Source organism: Ochotona princeps, chromosome X (assembly GCF_030435755.1).
Source record: "Ochotona princeps isolate mOchPri1 chromosome X, mOchPri1.hap1, whole genome shotgun sequence".
Classification (NCBI taxonomy): Eukaryota; Metazoa; Chordata; class Mammalia; order Lagomorpha; family Ochotonidae; genus Ochotona; species Ochotona princeps.
The window spans coordinates 70,572,074-70,595,981 of NC_080865.1; the positions used below are offsets into that span (position 1 = coordinate 70,572,074).

The window sequence follows — 23,908 nt, forward strand, 5'->3', positions numbered from 1 at the left end:
AAAAAAAGAAAGCTTCCTTAGTTTTTCTCCTTTTAAGTTCTCACTCCTAAGATCTGCTCTCCACAACCTGGTTACATATTTTGCAGTTCTCAGTATTTAAACACCGTATGTTTAAGGAGCCTCATTTTGATGATCCTGAATGTTTCTTGTAAAGGACACCCATATCTTTCCTCCTTTGGTAGCCAAAAGAAAAACACTAGACCACTTCTGCTTATAATGAACACCCCCAATAGCCTGTAGCACATACTACCTCAGTTTTCTACCTTCAGAGTTAGATTGCCAGAATTATTACAGCTTCATTATACAATCATTCACAGCTTGTACCCAAACTCTTCTATGAATATGGCACTGCCTTAGGCCCTTGAGGGAGATGGACATATGAATAAAACACACTTCCCATCATTCACATATTAATAATCATTTATTAATTACTATATCCCAGACACTACAATAAGTTCCAGGATACAGCGGTTGGCAAAAAAAAAAAATCATAATAATAAAGAAAAAAGAAAAAAGCCATGACTTCATCTTCTTATGGAATTGGTTGAGGTAGGTAAACGGGGATCATGTATATTTTGTTCACTAATGTGTATCACAGTGCACAGCAGGTATCCAATAAACATATCTTACATGAGTAAAAGCAAATGACCAAATACATAAGCTCTGAGGAGTGTTAAGGAGTTCTAAAAAATGACCCAGGGAAACGGCAATTGAGTCATAAAGTAGACAGAGGAAAAAATGACTGTTGGGGAGGGCCTGTGGAAGCAACACCTACACCAAGAGCGGAAGGATGAGGAAAAGCGAGCCATGCCAAGATAGGAGATGAGAGCATTCCAAGAGTGGGAGCAGTTATGAATAAACGCTCGGCAGCAAAGAACTTGTCATATTTCAAGTGTGAAGACTATGGTGAGCCAGAGGAAAGAGTGGCATATGATGAAGGATCGCATGAGACAAAATAAAAGTAGGTAGCAGTTTTATAGAAGCACACTGTAAGGGATTTGGAATTTGTTCTAAGAACCAGAAGTTATTTCATGTCTTTAAGCATTGCATCGTTTGCTTTATATTTAAAAGCATGCCCTCTGTCCCCAGTAATAAGACAACTGTGCAAACTGGAGTGGAAATAAGCAGTCTAGTTGGAAGTCATGACCATCCTTGTGAGATAACTACAGTTTGGATTAAGCTAGTTGTGGTAAAAAATGAGTCAAGTCAAGGTATACTTTGGAAAGCAAGGACAGACCTGGTTAGTAGGCTGGATAGGGGATGGGAGGATGATTTCTAGGTTTCTGGCTTAAGCAATTTGGTGGGTGGAGGTGCCATTTTCAAAGGCAAGGAAAATTGGCAGGGAGAAATAGTCCTGAACTACGTCGCACTGTTTATTTTTAAGATGTTTTGTTTGAAATATATGTGAGACATGTAAGTGTAAACATCAAGTAGTCTGTCAAATTTTCAAAACTGTGGACTTTCCTATTAGGGACGACAAGGACAAGGAAGTTTGTGATGAGACTCTCATAAGGGACATAAAACCAAAATGCTCAAAGAGAAAAGGCAGGTCTAACTGGGTTAATTCAAGGAATTTGCAGGACAAAAAGTTGTCAATTGCACCAAATGAAAGAAGATGAGTGAGAACATTCCAGGCAAATGGGATGGGATAGCCAAAGAGGAAAGGAAACAACCTTAACGCTTGCTCAGAAATTCAAAAAACAACAGCAAAACAGTTCACTTGGGATAGAATGTGGTTTGTGTGTGAAATATTGCAAGACCAATCTAAAGAGAGTAGAAGCTAGGTCACAAAGAGCTTTAAGTAGCATACTCATTAATTTGTATGGGGCTTGGTAGGCAGTTGGGAATACTAGCAGATCTTTGAGTAGAGGCATGACCTGATCAAGCTGCTAAAAGCAATTTAATGATACTGGGTGGGAATAGGAAGCACAGAGCACCAGTTAAGAATGGATTTCAGTGACCAAGTCCCATAATAAGGTTGTATGCTGATCATGGAAATGCAAAGTTAAAGGGCAGTCATTAGCTATTTGAAAAGATATATTAACACAACAGCAAAACCTGGAGAATGCACCCAATTTTCCCTTCAGTGCCTCTTCCCTTCACACTCAGATCACAAACTTGGGAAAGCCTGGGCAAACACTTTTCAATTTATCCATAATGACACCTATCAATAGTTACAGAGGTTCAGGCTGGAACAGGTTCTTAATAAATAACACAGAAGTTGCTCTGTTATTGAAGTGAATAGACTGCCCCTCCTGTCACTAACATTGAGACAACTGGGGCCTTGATTTGCATGGTCCAAATGGGCAGTGAAGGCCTTGAAATGCTGGCTGTAGTGCTGAAGCCAGGCTCCAGCCTCCTCTAATTCCCTGCAGTCTCACTGGAGTACCTATTGTGGATCTCCTTTCAAAGCAGGTAAAATAATTTAGAAAAAGTCTGAAGTAACTTTGCCGAGGCAAAGTAGCATAAAAATCCAAAACATTTCCGCTAGACTAGCTAATATTTTGTCACTGTTTGATCCCAAGTTCCTTTTATTGTTTCTCCTCTACATCCCATTTTTCACATTTAATTTATGTGTCCATTGTTCTACATCTTCTGAAGAGTACCTTGAACTCAGAGTGTGTACTGTATAAATACAATAAAGCAATGAATTAATAAAATGGATCCTTTTATAAGACTGTATGTTTTATTATTTCTGATACTATGAAGTCTTATCTCTCACCCCATACCAGCCCAAAGAATAGGCAGGTCTAATTCTAGGGGACATCCGAAACATCTCCCTACAAGGCCAGAATTTAATCGCATATACAAGGGCACTTTGGAAATCTACACTAATCCATCACTTCTAACAAACACTTTTTTCATAACCCATACTTTTATGCATTTGTATTGTTCTTCCAGAGGTAATGTGAAATTGAACATAAACTATAATATCACCGTGTAATTTCACAAGTCTCTCAGAGGATATCCAAATTTGCTTGCTCTTTAAAAAAAACGATTTATTTTTACAACATAAGAATACCAACTTTGTTATAGAAAATTTGAAAAGGGTAGGAAGATAGGAAGAAGAAAAAAAAACCAAGCACAGTCCTACAACCTAAAGAACCACTGCCATTAACAGTGTGGTCATGCCTCTTCCTTAAAACCTAGTTTACGTCCCACTTCTGCTGTGACTTCTTCCTTGAACGTCCTCCCTTGTATTTTCTTCTGCCCCTCCCCCCAGATCTTCCATATCAGGTTTTTACCACTCACTTGCACATATCATATACTCCTACATATAGTTAAGCAACTTGGTATATGTCTCGTATCTCCAACTAGATGATTACATCCTTGCAATCTGAAACCGTGACTTTTATTTCTTAACTTATCCCAGAACACTTAGTACATTGGACCCAGCATTTGCCAACTGTTTTAAGAACATGAACTATCTTAGAAAGGATATGAAACAGGCCAAGTATCTGGGTCTTCAAAATTAAACCTTTCATGTCACCTAACTTTATGACTTTCTTTTCTGTTCCTAGACTCTTTAAAGTGTATTTAAACATCTTTCTCCACACCAAAACTGAGTAAGAAGCAGATTGATTAAGAGCCAGGATGTTTTCAAAGATTCTTTACATAAGGCATACAAGTGGTAGAGACAGAAAGAGGCAAGGGGGAAGGAGAAGAACAAGAAGAGAAGGTAGAAGATTGAAATAAGAGGGTAGGAGAGAGAGAGAGAGAGAGAGAGAGAAAGGGAGAGAGAAAAGGAGAGAGAGAAAGTCTGGGGCTCAGTCCAGTATGTGATTTGCCTCCAGCACCGTGTACAGGATCCCATCCACTTGTTCTGAGTCATACCCGATCTCACGAAGCTCCAAGTGAGGGAGGACAGAAGTAAGGAGATAGCTGACGTGGATACGTAGCCGCGTAAGCTTTGCCAAAGCCCTGTATGATGGAGTGAAGGGCAGGAGAAGAGATGACATGAAGTCATTAGCCAACAGAATACAATGGAGCCCCTTCAAAATGGGCCTACGCTTCTCAACAATTAGGTTTCCATTAGCTAGAGAGAAAGAAGAATGCACAGTGCCACCAGGCACAGGGAAAACTGGCTGAGGTTTTCTAAAAAGTAATTACTCAATCCTTGGTGGCCTGTGAATTAAGGCTTTGCTTTTTCCCTTGTCTAAGGCCACTAACTGTGGCCCCTAAGGGATGCTCCCCATTAGCACTCACAAGCTGATAACTAAACCCTAGGAATTAACCTTTCTAGGTCATCTCCCTCTTGGGTCCGGTAGGAGACCTGAGCCTTCTGCAACACTTCCAGATGTGTCTCTGTCTCCTTCAGTTTCTCTTTTAATTCTTGCTTTTCCTCTTTGGTTCTCTCCAGTTCAGCTTTTAGAATCTGGAACTCAGCTTGACGATAACCCATGTGTTTCTTGCTCCAGTACAAGCCTTCTGACTCCTGGGTACTGTACGTCACCAATTCATGTTGAACTTTCTTGAATTCAGAATGCCAGTGATTTCTCTCCTGTTCCAGCTCCTCCACCTGCAGTACAAGAAAACAGAAATTCAATGGCATTCACATTCTCCCAAAAGCCAAAGAGTGCCAAAAACTCTCAGTGTAGATTCCTCAACTTAGTGACCTGTTCAATTCCCAAATATGAGCGGCAAGCCCACTAGGATTCAAGGGCTCCGAAACAGGTAGCAGAATGATTCAATGACAGACTTTGTGTAAATGTGTCAGAATATAAAACCATCAACTATACCAACATCCCGAGCCCTTGGTTACAATAATCTTTATTTCTAGAGGTAAAGTGTTAGCCTAACCTTTTGCTGGAACAAATTCCTTTCAGCCAAAACACGTTCCAATTTTTCTGTGGTTCTCTTCAATTCTTCCAGCTCTCTTTGGTTCTTTGTCTTTGGTGTACTACAACGTCTGCTCTCCTCATAGCCTCTTCCTTTCTCCCTAGTGGCTGCAGCAGGAATTGTGGCAGAAGCCAAAGAATAAGGCATTAAGTTCCAGGATTCACCTGCTTTTCTTCTCTCAGCCAGCTCCTCTCTGTTAAAAGGGATTAACTGAATGGGAGCCCCTGAATCTTTGACACCTTTTGCAACACCTACAACAGCTACAAAAGGTCCCTTGTTCACTTCTTCTTTGTTTACGTTTGTGCTACTTCGGTTTGATTCTTCTGCTACCAATTTGGGCATCTGATCTTCTGATTCTTCAGGAAGCAGGGACCCCTGGTGCTGGTCTTGGGACCCTGGAGACAGACTGGAAGCGTCCCTATTTGGACCTGTATTTTTGCTTGCCTCTGGGTATTCTGGGTAAAGGCACGGTGGTGTGCTTCTCTCAGAACTGGATTTGTCAAGGCTGTTCTCGCCTTCTGGGTAGCCAACAGATGCCTCTGCCCTCAGGTAAGAGCCAGACATGGAATAATCTAGAGGTGTTGTCATCTCATTCTGGAGTCTTCTTCGTTTCTCCACAGGCTCCTCACCTAGGATCCATTTGTACTTACTGCAAGAAGAGAAAATTAAGCTGTAAGGAGTCATACATAACACAGGCTAAACATATTCTTATCCTATGGAGCCTTTCCTCAATTTCCCCTATTAAAGCTGCCTCTAGGTACTACCCCACAATCATTTCAGGTTCAGAATGCAACTTTACACCCCAAGTCTCACCCCCTTCACATATGCAAACTAAGGAAGATATGAAGCTGAAAGGTGTGAACGATCATATCTGGATGTAACAGGACAAAGTTGACTTCAGTAAGAATTCTAATATTAGGATTGAAATCAGCCCAATTACAAGTTTTCTAAAGGCCAGTAAAGGAAGACAAACAAAAAAAGTACACACAAAAAATTCCACAACACAGAACAGAGCCGGCTCGTTAATTTTAAAACATCACAAAAGTCTTCCACTATCAAAAGATTTCTGCGCATTTTTTTATGTTGCAACAGAACACAATACAGCTCCTTTGCCAGCTAACTGGATTGTGGCTATAGCCCATTATTCACTTCTAAAATCAAGTTAAAACATGGGGCTCCAGTCAAAAACAAAGGAAGCAAATCAGCCAGTTTAACTTATTTCCCCATCAAGTCCCTCAATTAGGCACAGAATTATTCCTGTACTTCAGAGAAGTTTAGGATGGTAGCTTCAAATCACCTTTCGCTTCTGATTGTGATATGGCAGAAATTCCAAAATTTCATGGAAATGGAATGAAAACATGTTCATTTGGTACAGAAGTTTAAAACTCACTAAGGTTTTTCTTAATATATATTTCTGTGAACTCTCCGAAGACCTCTGTTACACATGACTGCAGACATTTTTTCCACCAAAATACTTTCTTTCAATTGCAGTTTTCATGAATTTTTGTAAGAATCAACTCATGCATTAATGGTTGAAAGCAAAGTAAAGGTATCAGAGAAATTCAGAGGCGAGTTTACATCATGTAGAAGGATAAGAACCCAGTGTTATGTATTAACTACTCTGCCTTTTCTCTGGATAATTAAAAAAAAAATCCAAAATGAAAAGGAGCTTTCTACTTCTCAATGATAAAGTCACGCATGTTAATAGCCACTTCATAGTAACAAGTCAGCCCCCATTCCTCTGTCATTTCTGCAAACTTCCATAAGACATCACAAACTTTAGCTTCTTATAATATCCCATATGTTGTGGTATGTCATCATAATAGATGTTGAATCAGCTGTTGGGGAAAAGCAGGAGGATTTAGGGTCTATGTAAGAACAAAGGTGTCTATCTTTAACATGTGTAAGGAGCACCACAGATGGCCTATGGAGCTGTGGTGCTGAGGAAAACAGTAAAACAATCAGTTGGCAGGCATGAAAGAAAGGTATACACAATTTCAGATAGGAAAAATAAAGTTTTATGAAAGGCCATTAAAGTTATACTATTCACCTTATCTTCATTTTCCCACTTTGTAGGGCTTGCTCCCTAACTATCCTCCCTTCTGTGCCATGTTACTTTCCTTTAGTAATCTCTTATATCCTCTTGGCTACAGCACTTGGGCAATAGCTTTCACAGTTCTTCCAAGCCTTGACCACCTGCAGTATTGAATTTCCAATTGTTACACATTTCCCTTTGGGGACGCACGCGTGTGTGTCTGTGTGTGTGTGTCCCACTGGTATATCAAACTGAGTATGTGTAAAACCAACTTTCATTTTCATCTTCAAATCTGTTCTTTCCCATGCTTCTTATTCGTATCACGGCACTACCAAGCTGTCAGCAACATCTACAGTTTTGTAAAGTAATTTCATACATAATCAATACTCCACTTGAAGCACTTATTACCTCCACTGGACTACTGTCACATTGATTGCCCCATCTCCAGGCTCTGTTTCTCTCAACTCTAGATCACTCACTGCCAAGTCAATCTTCTTGTAGCATTTTTTTGAGTATGCTACCTCTCTACCTGAAAACTTTATTGCCACATCCACAAAATTATATCCACAAAATCAAAGCTCAAATGTCTTGGTGTGGCATTCAAATCATAGGACAGATTTATTGAGCACTTACTCTGTGCCATATAATGTGTGTGATAAGTACTACACATGCATTATCTTGTTTAATTCTTGCATGAATCCTGATACAGTGGTTTTTATTAGTGCCACTGGTAAATTTCAGTGGGTTCTCCTGTAGAAATTAGGTAACTTTCTCAAAGTAGCCAGTGAGTATTGGGCTAGTACATAATTTGGATCCAGCTTTATCTCCCGTTAATTTCTTCACCCACATTAGCCAAAATAAATGTCCTGTGTTCTATTATGCTGCTCCTGTTAATTGGAATGCCCTTATTCTCCTTAACACGGTATTTCAACACAGCTCAAATGCTTTTAACATGTATCAATGTTCTAGCCTGTGAGCCTGTGTGCAGGTGCATGTGTCCTAGGTACCTTATTAAAGCAAAAAGGTATAGGCTTTTAGACAAAAGGGAGCTCAGTTAACTGTGTTGAATGGGGACAAAAGAACAAAATTATTGCCTAAGTGACATTCAAAAAAATAGTAATTATATGAATGAGGGGAAAATAGTGGATTTTACTTATTGAGTTCACACTTCCCCAGAAAGTCTTCTTCCTTCTAGGAACTGATTCTTATATACCATACTTGTATTCAGGATCTAATAAATTAATAAAGCCTTATTCTGTTCCAACTTCTTTTCTAATGACAGTTTCTTATCATTTTCTTTTTTTCTTTTTGTCATATTCCTCCACGGTCACTTTATAGGTATAATTTGCATTACTTCCTGAGATTTTAAAAATTAATGACAAACAGTTACACAGTGCTTCTGTTTTCTTGAAATGCTTTGTGAGGCATTTCTATATGTAATTGCCATCAGTTTAGTAGTTCACTAGCAAAGAGAGAATGCTATATTAGAATTAGATTATTTTTTCTTTTTTTGTGTGTGTGAGCTTTCTTCAAGGTGAAAGTTTTTGTTTATTCATGTACATTACCTGTCTCTTTGTAGATTCTTTTTTCTTTACCCATTCATTTCCTATGTCTCCTACTATGTTTTAAGCACTCAGGCAAGACTAAGAACTAAAAACAACGGCCTCTTAAATTTTTATTTATCTGTTTACTTTATGATGCAGAGAGGGATAAAGTGAAGCAGGAGAGTGGAGGGGAAGAAAGAGATACAGATATGGAGGGGGGAGGGAGGGAGAGGGAAGGAGGGAAAAAGGGAGAGAGAGAGAGAGACAGAGAGAGACAGAGAAAGAGGGAGAGAGACCATCCCTACCTGCTGGTTCACTCTCTAAATGCCTACAGTAGCTTGGGTTGGAATAGGTTCCAAAGCCAAAAGCCAATCAATGGTTCTAGGTGCATTCAGGTGTCAGGGGCCCAACTGCTTGCTCTAGCACTGTTTCCTCCCACAGTCTGTATTAGAAGCTGGAGCCAGGGGCCAGGGCTGATACAGAGCTGATATGGAACACAAGCATTATAACTAGTGTTTCAACTAACAGGCTAAACACTGACGTCAAAGCATCACACCTTTACTGTTTACATACTCCTTTCTACACCATATATTAAAAAAAAATTTTATTAAGGTATAAATGAGGTAACTTCATTCATATAAAGCATGCAATTCAATGTTTTTGGTAGATTCAAAAAGTTGTGTAACCATCTCTAAAATGTACAGAAAATTTGCATCATCCCAAAAGAAATCTCTTACTCATTACCAGTCACTTGTTATACCCCACCTACTTGTAGTCAACCACTAATCTATTTCTACCTCTACAGATTTACCTATTCTAGGCGTTTCAAACAAATTAAATCACAGAATAAACAGTATTTTATAATGGTTTACTTTCACTTCACATCATGTTTTTGGTTCCTCCAAGCCGTGGCATGTATCACTATTCTGTTCTTGTTTTATGCCTGAGAGACTCCATTGTATGGATATTCCACATTATATTTATCCATTTATTCAACTGAGGTTTCTTCCACATTTTGGCCACTGTGAATAATTCTGCTACAAAAGTTTGCGTAGAATATTTTTGAATATGTTTTCTTGGACTATATACTTAGGAGTAGAATAACTGTACTATATAGTAGTTTTATTTTTAACATTTTGTGGAACTTTTCAAAAGCCAGGCGCTTTCTCCAGGTCTCCCATATGGGTACAGGAGTCCAAGGACTTGGACCATATTCTGCTGCTTTTCCCAGGGCATCAGCAAGGAGCTATAGCATCTGGGCAACAGCAATCAGTAGCAGAGCAGCCAGGATTTACTTGTATCCACTATACCACAGCGCTGGCCCTGCAACATTTTTCATTTACACCTTAATAGATAATGGTTTCAAATTTGCCCCATCTCAACACTTGTCATTACCCATCTTTCTGATTATAGCCATTCTAGCAGGTGTGAAACAGCAACTCAGCATGGCTTTGATTCACAGTTCCTCAGCAGCTTAGTATGCTGAACATCTTTTCATGTGCTTACTGAGCACCTGTAGATCTATGGAAAAACATCTATGGAAAACCTTTGCCCATTTTAATTGGATTATTTATCTTTTTATTAGTGAGTTGTAATAGATTTTATATATTCTGGATATCAGATTTACTAAGTTGTTCTACTCCGTAAGCCATCTTTTCACTTTCTGGATACTACATTTTATGCAGGCCATTTTAACTACAATTCATTGTCCCTTCAGCTTTTGATGTCAACCTAAGAAACTACAGCTAATCCAGCTGCAAGGACTTATTTCCCTATTTTCTCTTACACATTTTAATTTTTGCATTCAGATTTGTGAGCCACTGTGAGTTAATCTTTGTGTGTACAGGGATCCAATGTCATTTTTTCACTTGAATACCCCATTGTCCTAGCACCATTTTTTGAAGACTATTCTTTCCCACACTGGAATGTCTTGGAGACTTTTCCAAAGATCCAATGACTATAAATATAATGACATATTTCTTGACTGCTCCATTGATATATATTTTTATCCATGTACAAGCACCATACTATCTTTATTACTGTAAATTCATTGTATGTTATGCAAGGAAATCTGATTCCTCCAACTTTCTTCTAAGATGTTTTGATGATTCTATATCTGTATCTTTTCCACATGAATTTTCAGGTGATACTGATTACCGTATTAAAGCCATTTAATATTTTGGTTGAGACTGTATTTGAATCTAGATAAATTTGGCAGTATTGCTTTTTAACAGTATTCAATCTACTGATTCACAAACATGTAGGTCTCTAACTTCCTTCAACAATACTTTGTAGTTTTCAGTATAAAAATCTTGCTTGTACTTGTTAAACCCATGCCTTAATACTTTATTTTTGAATCTATTATAAAAGGAGTTTTTCATTATTTTAATTCTTGTTCTTTTCAAAGATTAGCTTTTGGTTTCACTGATTTTCTCTACTGTTTTTCTATTCTCTATTTCATCTCAATTCTAATCTATTATTTTCTTCCTTCTGCTTGAATTGGCTTTAGTGCTGTTGTTTCAGTAGGAGATGACATTTTCTTCAATTTTAAGATAAACATTATCAAATACAATTTCCCTCTGTGTATTTCTTTGGCTTCATTCCACACTTTGGAATATTTTTTTTATTTTAAGCTTTTTAAGACACTCTCTAATTATCCTTGTGACTTTTCCTACTTAATTCATTTGTGAATTTTAGAATGTTTTACTTAATTTCCATATATTTATGAATTTCCCATATTTCCTTTTGTTTATTTCTTTTTTCAAAATAAAGATTCCTTTATTTGAAAGTCAGAGTTGCAAAGGCTATACTGGTAAATTCACAATATACACTTGAGGAAACTATCACACTGTTGTTGGGTGAAGCCTTCTGTATACGTATCAGATGTGGTTGGTTTATAGAGTGTTCTTAAAGTCTTTTATTTCCTTGTTAATCTACCATACTGGTATCTATACTACTGGAAGTAAAATATTAAAGTCTTCCACTATTTCTGAACCTATTTTGTCTTCAATTCTATCTGCTTTTATTTTGTATATTTTGAGAGCTCAGTAATTAGGTCCATAAAACAGTTCAGTTATATCTCTGACGTACTTTATCATTATAAAAGATCCTTCACGGTATCAATTTTGTTGGTCTTGTGTTCTGCTTGTATGATACTAGCAAACCACTCCAGTTTCCACAGTTGTTGTTGTTTGCATGGTAAAACTTTATCCATCCCTCTGTTTTCAGTTTATTTGCATTTTTAAATAGGGTAAAATTATGTTTGCTAAATGGTTGTTAATTCTCTGTGTCATGCCTCCTTTGGTTTTCCTTGATTGCTACTCTTTACCTTATACAGGTATTTCCTGGTACATTTACAAATGTAATAGCTAATAGTCTATATAAAGTGACTTGAAAAATGTGCGAGGAAAAAGCTAGTACATATTTATAGAATCTCATGTTAATATTCTTATTTACCATTTAAATAAAATTTCTGACTGCAGATCTGAATTACTATATAGTATCATTTCCTTACTCCAACACAGCTTTTTTTGTCCATTTCCTTTGCGCTATTATTATCAAATACTTTATATCTTGTATAAATTCCCTAAATAAAATATATATGTGTGTGTACATGTACATATGCTATTACATATGAAGGTGCTTATAAAAATTCATGCAATTAGATTTTGATGCAAAAAATTGGAATCCACATATAAAATTTTCCTAATATGTACCTGCTAGGAAATGTTTGAAGGCCTGCTATATGTTTTCACGTTAGGTAAGAATGGAAATAAGTATGGCATTATATTTTCCCCATCATTCTTCTCCATAATTATTTTTCCATGTGAAACTAAGCTAATGTCTGGCAGCACCCATTTCCAATATAAACAAGTCTTATTTCTTGCAAGGCAATTCTGTTGGAAAAACATTCTTTTAACTTTTGTTTATATGGTTATTTGTTTATTTCATCTTCATTTCCTAAACATAGTATTTTTTTTAAACTGATATAGACTTTTGGTTGGCAGTTTTTCATGGAGTACTTCAAGTATGTCATCTGTTTTAGTTTTAGCTCATTTTCTGTTGCTATGACAGAATACTTGAGACTGTATCATTTATAAAGCAAAGAGGTTTATTTTGGCTCATGGTTCTGGTGTCTGCCAAGATTGGGTGGCTGCAAGTGGTCAGCTTCTTGTGAAGATCTCAAGCCAGAAAGTGGAAGAGCAAGTATACACATGCAAAGAGATCACATGGTGAAAGAGGAAGCAAGAGAAAGCTGAGGAAGCTGAACATGACTAATCTATATCTGCAAAGACTATATTAACCACTTCATGAGGGTACAGTTCCCATGACTCCAGTTGCTACTTCTCAATATTGCTACATTGGCAATTAGATCTCAATATGAGCTTTTTGTGGAAACATATCTAAATAACTGCACCATCTCTTTGCCTTTTAGTCTCCATTGTTTCTGAGGAAGTCTGCTGCTCACAATTTGAAATTAGAAATACTTATCTCAAAGGGAGGGAGAGAAAGAAAGAGAGAAAAAGATTAATTAACTAATTAATTCCCCATCTATTGGCTTACTCCTCAAATGTCCACAATGGCTAGGACTGAGCATTTGTGGAAGCCAGCAGCCTGGAAGTCAATCCAGGTCTTTCATCTGGGTAGCAGGACTCTAATTAGGTGAGCCATCACTGCTCCCTGCCAGGGTCTGCACTGTCAGGAAGCTGGAGTCAGGAGCCATAGCCAGGTATTGAACTCAGGATTTGCCACATGGGATGTGGGTATCTTAACTGCTAGGCTAAAATGTCTGCACCTCAGCTTAGGCTAATTTAACTGGAGTGCTGGTGCACATGATGAATCATTTTCTCTGATTTCAGGATTTCTCTTTGTGTTTGGCTTTCAGTATTTTCCATGTGATGCGTCTGTAAATCTTAGCATTTGTCCACTTGTTGGAACATCTCAGATGTGTAGGTTGATGTTTTTCATGAAATTTGAGATTTTCAACTATTTTTACTTTTTCTTGTTTTCCTACTATGCTTGTGTTGGTGGACTTAATGATGTCCTAATTTCAACTTCATCTTACTTCATTTTAAACTCTCTTCCTGATTACATAATGATTTATCTTACTTCATGTCTTGATCATTCTTTCCTCTTCTAATTCTATTGTGATGTTGAGTTTCCTTATAGATTGTTTCATACTGATTATTGTACTTTCCACCTCCAGAATTTCCATTTGCTTCATTTTTACACTTAAAAAAAATCCTTTTTGATATTCCCTGCTTGACAAGACACTGTCATACCTTTTTAAAAAATTTTTTAGACAGGGTAAACTTTTAAACATATGAGGATACATCAAAAAGTTCATTGAAAACCACAAGTAAAATATGATTTTTGGTGTTAAATACAGTTCTTTGTAAAATGTATTTTCCACAAACACTTTCAAAAACATTGCTATATTTATAATGGTTGCCTGGAAACCTGCCTGCTAAATCTAGTATCAGTTTATTCGGGAGCACTGTCTAATGGCTTCATTCCTCTTCCTCACGTATATAGGTCAGAGTTTTCTGTTTCTTTGCATGTCCCGTAATTTTTTTTTTTGTTGACAGCTGAACATTTTCGCTAATACAGCAATTACACAACACTAATACCCTCTCCTCAGGGGACGGATGTTGCTTATTTGGTTAGTTGTTTATTAAATGACTTGGCTGAACTGATTCCATAAGTCCATTTGCCCTACAATATGCAGGCTTCCAATGACCTTGTTCAGATTTTTTTGTCTTTGTTTTTAGTCTTCTACCTGGAAACTTAGGATTCATCCTTGCTCAGCACAGGCCACTTGTTGATCAAAGGTCATGTTTAAGCTCTCTTGGCCAGCTTGTTTTTCATCCTTTACTGTTGGATGTGTGTGTGTGGCTTGAAGGTCGCTATAACCACTAATGAAGTGTATGCATCTGCCCCACAATTCACTCTAGCAGAAGTAGGCCACTGTCTCAGTCTTCAGTTCTTGAAGTGTACTGAAGTGCACCTATGCACTAGCAGCTTAAGTTTTCCCTCTCAGTCCCCTCTGAAACTGCACTACCTGGACTGTGACTGATCTTTTGGATTGCCAAGGATGTGTATCATTCTATTTTTAAACCTAGAATCCTAGAAATTGATCGTAAGTCAGAATAGCTTATTGTTCAGCCAGTGGAGGGTCAGAAGTAATGAATACTTAAGCCCCTAGGCCAGTGAGGTCACTATCCTTTGATGTCGATCAGTGTGCAGATTGGAGACTCCTTTCAAGTTCACCTGCTCTGATTGATTCTTATGTACAACCTTCCTTATACCCAGGATTGCCTATGATTCTAGGAGTGTTCTTGACTCTCTTCCCAGGTCTCTGTTACCAAACTTCTGATTGTTTGTTGTAACTTGGCCATCTGTTTGTTGCAAATGGTACCATGAAGTTATGAGTCCTTTCTCTTATAGTCATCAAAATCTCTACTGTTTTCTACAGTGCCCTTCTTTAGTCATGGTATTCTTCATGCTTTGTTACAGAAAAAAAAAAGCTCTTTCAGGCAGATTTGTGGAGTTCTTCATCCTTCTCTCTGCCCGCCCCCCGGTGCAGAATCTCTTTAGCACAGTACAAGAATTGAAGACTGGGACAGTGGCCCACTTCTGCCATAGTGCAAACTTTCTGAATGGATGTTCAGGTGGTTTTGGCCTGCTTGATCCATTATGGAATCCAGACCTATGAGCAGACTCCAGCAGAACAATAGGGGTTTGGGATTGTTGGCCCGGTGAGTGCTTCTACCCTGTAAGTAGGAGTTGGGTGAGGGAAGAGAAAATTGGGTCAGAGAAAAGAGACCCTGTTCTTTTTAGTTTGCATGGAATAGTGTCACTGTAAGACATAAACCAGAGAAGGGCCCAGTGTGATAGCCTAGTGGCTAAAATCCTCACCTTGCAAAGCTGGAATCCCATATGGGCAACAGTTCATGTCCTGGCTGTTCCACTTCCCTTCCAGTTCCCTGCTTGTGTCCTGGCAAGGCTGTACAGGATGGCACAAAGCCTTGGGACCCTGCAGCCGTGTGGGAGACCTGGAAGAAGCTCCTGGCTTCAGATCGGCTCAGCTCTGACCATTGTGGTCACTTGGGGTATGAACCAGAAGATGGAAGATCTTTTTCTCTCCTTTCCTCTATAAATCTGACTTTCCAATAAAAAATATATAAATCAAAATGTGTGCATGTCTGTAACATATATGTGGTATAGGTGCATATATTATATATAATAAATGTGTGTGTGTAAACATATATAAAACACAGAGAAACTAGGGGCATGTCCCTCCCAGGTGAAACCATAGTTCTAAACAGGCAACTAAGGAACATGGAGTCCCCATCTTCTTGGCCACACCCACCTAGATTGGAGTTCTCTTGAGCAATTTTCATAAAACTAAGTTTGGAGTGCGGTGGCAGCAGTTTGTGGTTCAAATGTCACAGGCTCTTGCTGTTTTTGCTGAGTTTGAAAAGATTTTCTTATATTACTATTTCTCCATTTGCTGTATCATCCCAGGACACTTTCTAGAAACTCTGAATTTTCATTTTTTCTTTAGTTAATGGTTATTGGTTGGTGACAGTCCACTAGGCTTTTCATTTCTGCATTCTGGTATTTGTTCCCCAGATCATAATTCTTAGTATATGTGCAGCCGAAGCAAGCACTCCAAGATCATATTTTAAATATTAATATTGGCCCCCTGAATCAATCTCATTTATTTGAAAATTGTTCTTCCATTCTTAGAGCTTGCTTTGTTGTTTAAAATATTCCTTTGAACAAACTCAAATGTTCTTTTTCCTCTCCTACCATCACAGAGTAATTCAGACATTTTGCTATTTTTAAAACATGAAATAATGTTTTGACATGCAGTTTACTCAAAACACCCAAATATATTACAGCCACCAATTCTTGTCTTATTCCATTTGCTTATGGGTACTTTAGACCTGAGTTTATAGCAGGTATAAAGCAATTAGCAAGCATTCTAGATGCCTGTACTATTTTGACTAAGTTTTTTCATCTTTGATTCCATCAGCACCTTAGAACTATACATTTCATTAAAAAAACTCCAATGCATGTGGAATAATGAACAAATGGCATTATTTCTTTTAAGAAAAAAATAGCTGTCGTCCTGTAAAACGCTATGCCTGAGTATATACAGGCTGACTTTTTACTGAGGTTTTTTCCTCTCATTTGCTAGATTTTATCAAATCTATAAAGCTGTTACCAATGGTAGCTCTTAAGCCTCAACAAATGTACCCCACTGGAATGTCTTAAAAGTTCTCTCAAGCAGTGTAGGCTTTATTTTTACCTAGAGTAAGTGAAGTGATCTACAGGACCCAAGGACACTTCTCAGCTTTCAGTTCTGATAACAAAGGGCATCTCCATAATTCTTGATTAAACCTGTTATCCCACTGACACAGATTTATCAGAGACACCAGAGTATTTTGCTAAATCCTTGAACAAAACAGCAATTTCTCTCCAATTTGAATGCACCTGTATGTGTAGCTTGAAACAACACAATCATCATCCACTGAACTTATGCAGCACATATAACACCAGTGGCATCACATATCTCTACCATTTAAACTTTTCTTTTGAAACAATCTTATTCTTTACAAGTTAAAATCCCACAACACTGGTTCAAGTACTTCCACCCTTCCTCTGCAGCCAAAATCCAACTCCAGATAGAGCATTCCCCAAAGACTCATACAAGACTGATGAAGTGTGCCACCCAATGGAAGCACTACCATACTGCACTCACAAAATAGTGACTAAGTATTTACACGTCTCTCAAAGCAAAACCACGAAAGTTACAACAACATACTACGGAGAAAGAAAAAAAAAAAAAATCACACTTGGGAAGAGCCAAAAGGAATGACACATGATATTCCAGTAGCAACCGAGATGTTCAAGCATGTCTAGGAGATCTAGGTAGGAAGTTAAAAGTGTGCTACATGAAAACATAGCCCTTATTGTGCCCCCTTTCCAACATGTAATGGCAACTGGAAATACATGGATAGGAACAGAACAGCATTAAGTTCAAGGCCCTGAAATAAAGGCTGGACTATGCTTCTTATCCTCCTATTAATTAACCCAATCTTAGAAATTGATTCTCCAGTATGAGTCAAATTCAATCCTTACTTATTATCTAATTTCTGTTTCAAAGGACTGCTACAGATGCTTCCTTGCAGACTCTCACTTAACACTTTACGTGCTTTGTCCCAGGGCCAGCTTTGTGGTACAGCAGGTTAGGTCACCACTTGTGATACTGGCATCACATATCAGTGTCCTGGCTGCTCCTTTCCAGTCCAGCTTGCTGCTAATGAGCCTGGAAAAGCACTGGAAGATAGCCCAAGTTCTTGAGCCCCTGTCACACATGTGGGAGAACCAGATGGAAATCCTGGTTCCTGGCTTTGGCTTGGGCCAAACCTGGCTGTTCAGGCCATTTGGGAATGAGTCTGTAGATAGAAGATCTCTGTTCTCTGTGTTCTTTGACCCCTCCACTCTGTTGCTCTGCCTTTCTAATACATAAATCTTAAAAAAGATTTCTTCATTAAAAGCTCATTTCCCCTTGAGACTTTTTCTTCATAGAAAAGAGGTAATGGGGTTATTCCAATATTTGTGGGGCCTAACTATGGAAGAATCACTAATTAGGTGACTAACAGATTTCTCTAGATAAGAGACCAAAGGTTTCATCTAAGAAGCATTAACACGGAATCAATAACATTCGGGGTGGGGGGGGGAAGAAATCAGGGTCATTTGACCCTCTTACTTAGGCCATTGTCTCCTTCCTCCAACATTTTACAATGATCTCAGAACTTCAAAGGGTCACTGAAAAATTCATATCCCACTATATGATAGTCACATTCATGATGCCTGTGAAAGTTTGTACTATTACTGAGCAATTCTATACATGCCCTTTATCTTAGCACTGCCGAGCTGAGCAGCACAGCTGAGAGAAGAAAGCAAGGAGTAATAATGAGCATTTTTATACTATTCATTTCCATGAACTTCTTGAAGGAGTTTTATATGCATAGATTTTTGAAAATTGTATCAAGATAAGTCTTTCAATCTCATTTCCATGAGTTTTTAAAAAATACCTTATAACATTAAAGAGGTGCTATAAAAGGAACAAGTAAAGCCCAAGACTAACTCTATACAAATAATTTGTTCAAAGAAACAAGGTCCGATAAGAATGACCTAATAGTATAGATCTCTGTTATTTTTATTTGTGACCAATATGAGGCCCCCAAGGACTTCAATATCATAAACTTAAGAAAAAGAGCAATATTTATCTATGTATCATTACCCCCACTGAAAGCACTTTATGTTTCTCAAACAATTATCTCATCCATTATTGCACCTGTACTCTAACATAAATGAATATATAATACATAAAAGAGCATCAGGAAGTGATCATCTGAAAAATACAGAAATTTGAAATAGATATTGCAACATTGAGACACTGGAGAAACGTGCAAAACACAATTCTATCAGCTCAAAATTATATTTTTCCTATTGAATTCCATGCTAAGCATTAGAAAAGTACAAACATGCTAAATCATATGAATTTACTCCACAGGAAAATAGACTCTGAAGCTTACTACTGACAACAGATTACGTTATTTAGTCACCTGGAAAACGTAAGAGCACTGGAATCCAGAGGCTTCAGTTGAAGAGAAGGTGATCTGCTTTCTAGAGACCGAAGTAGGCTAGGACTATGAATTATTTCACATCCAACTGTCTTGTCTTTCAATCCAGCCACATCTTGAATAGGAGGTATCTTTGGTGGATCACCGAATGCCTAACAAAGAAAGAAATGATTCATAAAAACTCCAAATTCAAGCCAAATATCAAAGGATGAGTCAATCCTTCTGATGCTAGGAAAGAATGCTTAGACAAAAAACAAACAAAAAAAAAATAAAAACAAAACTTTTCCTACAGAAAACAAGCAGCTCACAGTAACGTACACTAGGATACTGAATCCAGGCACATTCAGTTATCAACCTTATCAACTGGACACCTAACAAACTTCCCTCAACTCACTTATTGGTTCCTAGAGCTATCCCCCCACAACATAAACCCAAGCCCCGAGTCACGTCTGATTCTGTCTTGTGACCCAATTCAGGCTGGGCTTTCTCCTGAGATCTGTGATGAGGGTAGGAGTGGAGGCAAAAGAGCATTGCACCAAGTGTCTGTGTTGGTTTTGGAGAACTGCATGCGAGAGACTAACATATACCCATAGTGCACACACACAGAGACATGCATCTTCTAGGAGAGCCAGCTTATGAAAATAGTATGAATGATTAAGGTGAAGAAATGTAAGGAGTGGGTAAACTGAATGAGGACAGGACAGTCCTAGGAAATCTCCCAAACCCTAAATGAGACTTATAAAACCAAAGCCAAGACATCAGGATACGAAGTCTAGTTGTTCATATGCTTGAGTCTTGGCAGGATATCAGAAAAAAATATTAAGTTGCCTCTATCCTCACCAGTCTCCCCTACCCTGATTGAGTGGGTGGAAGGTGAATCTAACATGCGACTAGTAGATCTTTCTGGGAAAGAGTTCAAGAGGGAAAACATGCAGAAAGGCAAGGTTGGGTGGGGAAGATACATGGGTGCTATGGTGGCTGTCAGGAAAGGAGTGTCCCTGAAAGGACGGCCAACCTTATTGCACCCTTCAGCGTCCGGAGCTGGGCAACCATGTCCGAGAGACAGTGCTCCTGAAAATTCAAAACAGCATAGTCTTTATAAAGCCAGCCAGCCTGAAAGCAGGGATTGGGGAGGGGCACAAAGAACCACCCCTTCTTCCCAAGAGAAGGAGGAAGGAATCATCCCCGAATCCTGGAAGAGACAGGAAAACCAGACACTTAACAGGAGCAGCCTGTATGATGATGGAACATAACCCAAAGTATTCCGTGACACTGAATATGACATTCACATTGCACCAAATCAGTACTGAATCCAAATCTGGGAGACAGGTGATGTGACTCTTCAGTTTTGGATGATCTGAACATTGACAACAACGGATCAAAACCAACCCTAAGACCCAATAAAATGACCACCAGAAGAAACAGTTTATTTCAAGGCTTTTCAAGGCTATTCAGCTTTTAAGGCTGCTGCTTCTTCCAACCTAGATTCTCTGTTGGGAAAAATTTTGAGTGAGCAAAGGGATGAAGTGGACTATCTCACCTGATGGTCTTCATCCTCCACAGGCATCTTCTTCTCAACAGTTTGATCTCTAAGAGAAAGATTAAAAGTGGTATTTAGCTCACTCAGGACACTCAGCAATATGGACTGGATCAGCAATTGTAGCGGCAAGTTATATTGTTACTTCCAAATTAGAACTAGTGTGAGCCTCATGAAGTAACTAAAGGTGTCTTCCCAAACTATGCTCCTGAAAAGAGATGTCAGCTATCCCACTGAGGGAAAAGGAGGAGACATAACACAATCAACAAGCATTAATAAGACATTCAAGAGATGGTTAAAAGAAATAAAGAAATAGCAGAGCAGAGGAATTACTACAAAGCCAAGATTTCTCCTTTCTTAAAACTCCCCTGTCCCATTTGGGAGAGTAAAGCTCCTCTAGTCTATGATGTAAAAACACCACGTCATGTATACTCAACTGTTTCTTAGCTTTGCTCAAGCACAGCTCTTCATCAATGAATTCTTGTTCCTCTGGAACAGAGCACCTCCTGTAGTAGAGAGTAAACAATCATCATTTGGATGTCCTTTGGTTTCACCTTTTACTTGTATGCTCCTTATCAGTAAGACAACCCTCTGACAAGTAAGAGCTCAGATCTCCTCCATATTACAAAACCTTGCTATGTATAAAGCATGAGGAACAGAATTTTAGCAGTTAACACTGAAATGCGTACTGAAAATTTTCATTTATGTGCAAAAGTTATCCTAGAAACAGAGGTTAATGATGGGAAGTTAGGTTATACCCATTTTACAAGGCAGTGGCGTGACCTAGAAATCTCTCATGCCACATGCAACTAGGAGACAAGATGTTAAAAATGAAATTTCTAGGCACTTAGCCTCATTTTAACCACACACCACCATTCACAGGAAGGCCCATCTGGACACTATGAGAAGCTGCTGACACATGACAGACCCAGACTCATTTGCTAGATGCCCTATATTTTAGATAGGCTTCCTAAAAGGTATACTTTGTTTTAGTACCTTTTCTTTTCTGTCAGTATTTTACTCGATCAACAACAACAACAAAAAAAGGACTTTAGGAAACCTATGGCTGATTCAAAGGAAATCAATGTATTTTTATGAACCTATGCAATAATCAAGTAAAAAAATTGTTAAATAGATATGTCAGGCACTATTTAGAGATAGTATGCTTCAAAGAGCATAGTATATTAGGAAATCAAACATGTAAATCAGTAACATTGATCATACAATAGTCACAGAGGAAGCATATGGAGAAAATGATCAGCTCAACTTGGAATGTAAAGTCCTTGTTCTTGTGGAGTTTACACTTTCTTGAAGAGCCAAATCACATACACATGAAAAGACAAAACAGTGTATGAACCAATGTCAACAATCTAATGCCACAGGAATTCAGCATAAAATCAGTACAAACTATTGTCAACAGGGAAAATTTCACGCAAAGAGCTTAAACTCTCCAGATGGATACAATTTGGATAGGCAGATGAAATACAGGAAGAAACTGAAAGCAACAAGACAGACAATGTCGAAGACATGGAGGAGGCATGAGTGGGGAATAGTGAAATCACAGATCTGGATGAGACACAAAGTTATAGTTTAGGTTAAGGTGTAATGAACTGGGGCCAGTATTGTGGTTCAACAGAGTAATCCTCTATCTTGAAGCATTGGCATCTCCTGTGGGTGCTGGTCCATGTCCCAGATGCTGTACTCACATCTAGCTCCCCGCATGTGGCCTGGGAAAGTAGTGGATGATGGCCCAAAAGCCTTGGGATCCTGCACCCATGTACAAGACCCAGAAGAAATTCCTGCTCCTGACTTTGAATTGGCTGGGCTCCAGCCACTGTGGCCACTTAGGGAGTGAACCAGAGGATGGAAATATTTCTTCCTGTCTTTCCTTCTCTCTGTACATCTTTCAATAAAAATAAATAAATCTTTTTAAAAAGTTATAATGAACAATAAGGCTAGACAGGTGATGTGGTGCCAATTAGTATGTGGCTTGAATGCCAAATTAAAAACTGTAAATTTGAGATACAAAGTGTTTTAGCGGCCCAGCGCAGCAGCCTAGTGGCTAAAGTTCTTGCCTTGCACACGCTGGGATCCCGTATGGCCGCTGGTTCTAATCCTGGTCACCCCGCTTCCCATCCAGCTCCCTGCTTGTGGCCTGGAAAAGCAGTCGAGGATGGCCCAAGGTCATTGGACCCTAAGCATGAGTGGGAGACCCAGAAGAAGTTCCTGGCTTTAGATCAGCTCAGCTCTGGCCATTGTGGCCACTTGGGCAGTGAACCAGCAGATGGAAGATCTTCCTCTCTGTCTCTACCTCTCTGTATATCTGACTTCCCAACAAAAATCAAGAAATTTTTTTTTAAAGTGCTTTAGACTAAAAAGGCAAATACAGAACCATCTCAGGTACAATAATGAGTCCTGGACCCTTACCTGTACTTTGGGTGGGAATTATAGTAACAAAACCATCTTGCAGGTAGTATAGATGGATCCACCTTGCCAGGAAGCTTCCTCCATTTAAGGCATTCATCACACTGCACCCAAGTCTGGTCAGGAATCTTCCTGGATAAAAGAAAATAGAAATGAGAGGATATATATTTTATTTCAATGGTTTGTCTTTCAAAGTTTATTTTTTACTTAGATCTAGTTTTACGTGTGAAATGTTACAAATGTTATAGTATAGGTTTCAAAAGTGCCTATATTTTGAACTCCATAGGTAAAATAATGATAGGACTATATCAGATATGTGCATAACAGCAGGTATTAACATAGTGACTATAATTATTTGTGAAGGTCAAAAAGTACTTACACTGGAATTAATTTGTTCCAAGTAGACAACAAGAAAAATGTAACTCTAACTTTGTTAAATTAAAAAAAAATTGTAATAGTATTCTTAAGACATGCAATTCATAGAATCACATCATTTGCTTCTGTCCAATAATGTAACAGGCTTAAAATGTGTTTATGAGAATAACAAACACTATTAGACAAACATCTCTACCCATTTGTAGATTCCCTACTCTTTTGTGCCCTGTGGAAAAAAAAATAAAACCCTTTTCATTGATTTAATCAAAATGTTATTAGGTTGATAATCCCATTAATCTTAAAAAGCAATATAAATTTTATTAAATATCTCAGCTAGAAACAGTGGCTTTAAATCACCAATAGGTTTAAATTATTAAGATAAAATTCTGCCAGAGTTCAACTGTTAAGATGCAAACCTACTGTCATCTTCCTTCTACCAGAAGTATAGCCCATCACCTACACCTTAGAGAAAATGTGTTTCACTGTGAAGCAA

General features: G+C 38.3%; 1 protein-coding gene across 1 annotated transcript in view; it reads right to left on the reverse strand.

Moving 5' to 3' along the window:
- Nucleotides 1–491: 491 nt before the first annotated feature.
- The window catches only part of MORC4 (MORC family CW-type zinc finger 4), a 63,446-nt gene continuing 40,029 nt past the window's right edge, over nt 492–23,908 (reverse strand). Inside the window, exons 11-17 of the mRNA XM_058658794.1 lie at nt 23,044–23,172; nt 21,054–21,122; nt 20,620–20,668; nt 19,062–19,231; nt 4,801–5,488; nt 4,236–4,519; nt 492–3,921 (exon numbers count right to left, since the gene is read on the reverse strand). Coding sequence (XP_058514777.1) covers nt 3,768–3,921; nt 4,236–4,519; nt 4,801–5,488; nt 19,062–19,231; nt 20,620–20,668; nt 21,054–21,122; nt 23,044–23,172 — 1,543 coding nt within the window. The 3' untranslated portion in view covers nt 492–3,767. The remainder of the gene's footprint in view (nt 3,922–4,235; nt 4,520–4,800; nt 5,489–19,061; nt 19,232–20,619; nt 20,669–21,053; nt 21,123–23,043; nt 23,173–23,908) is intronic.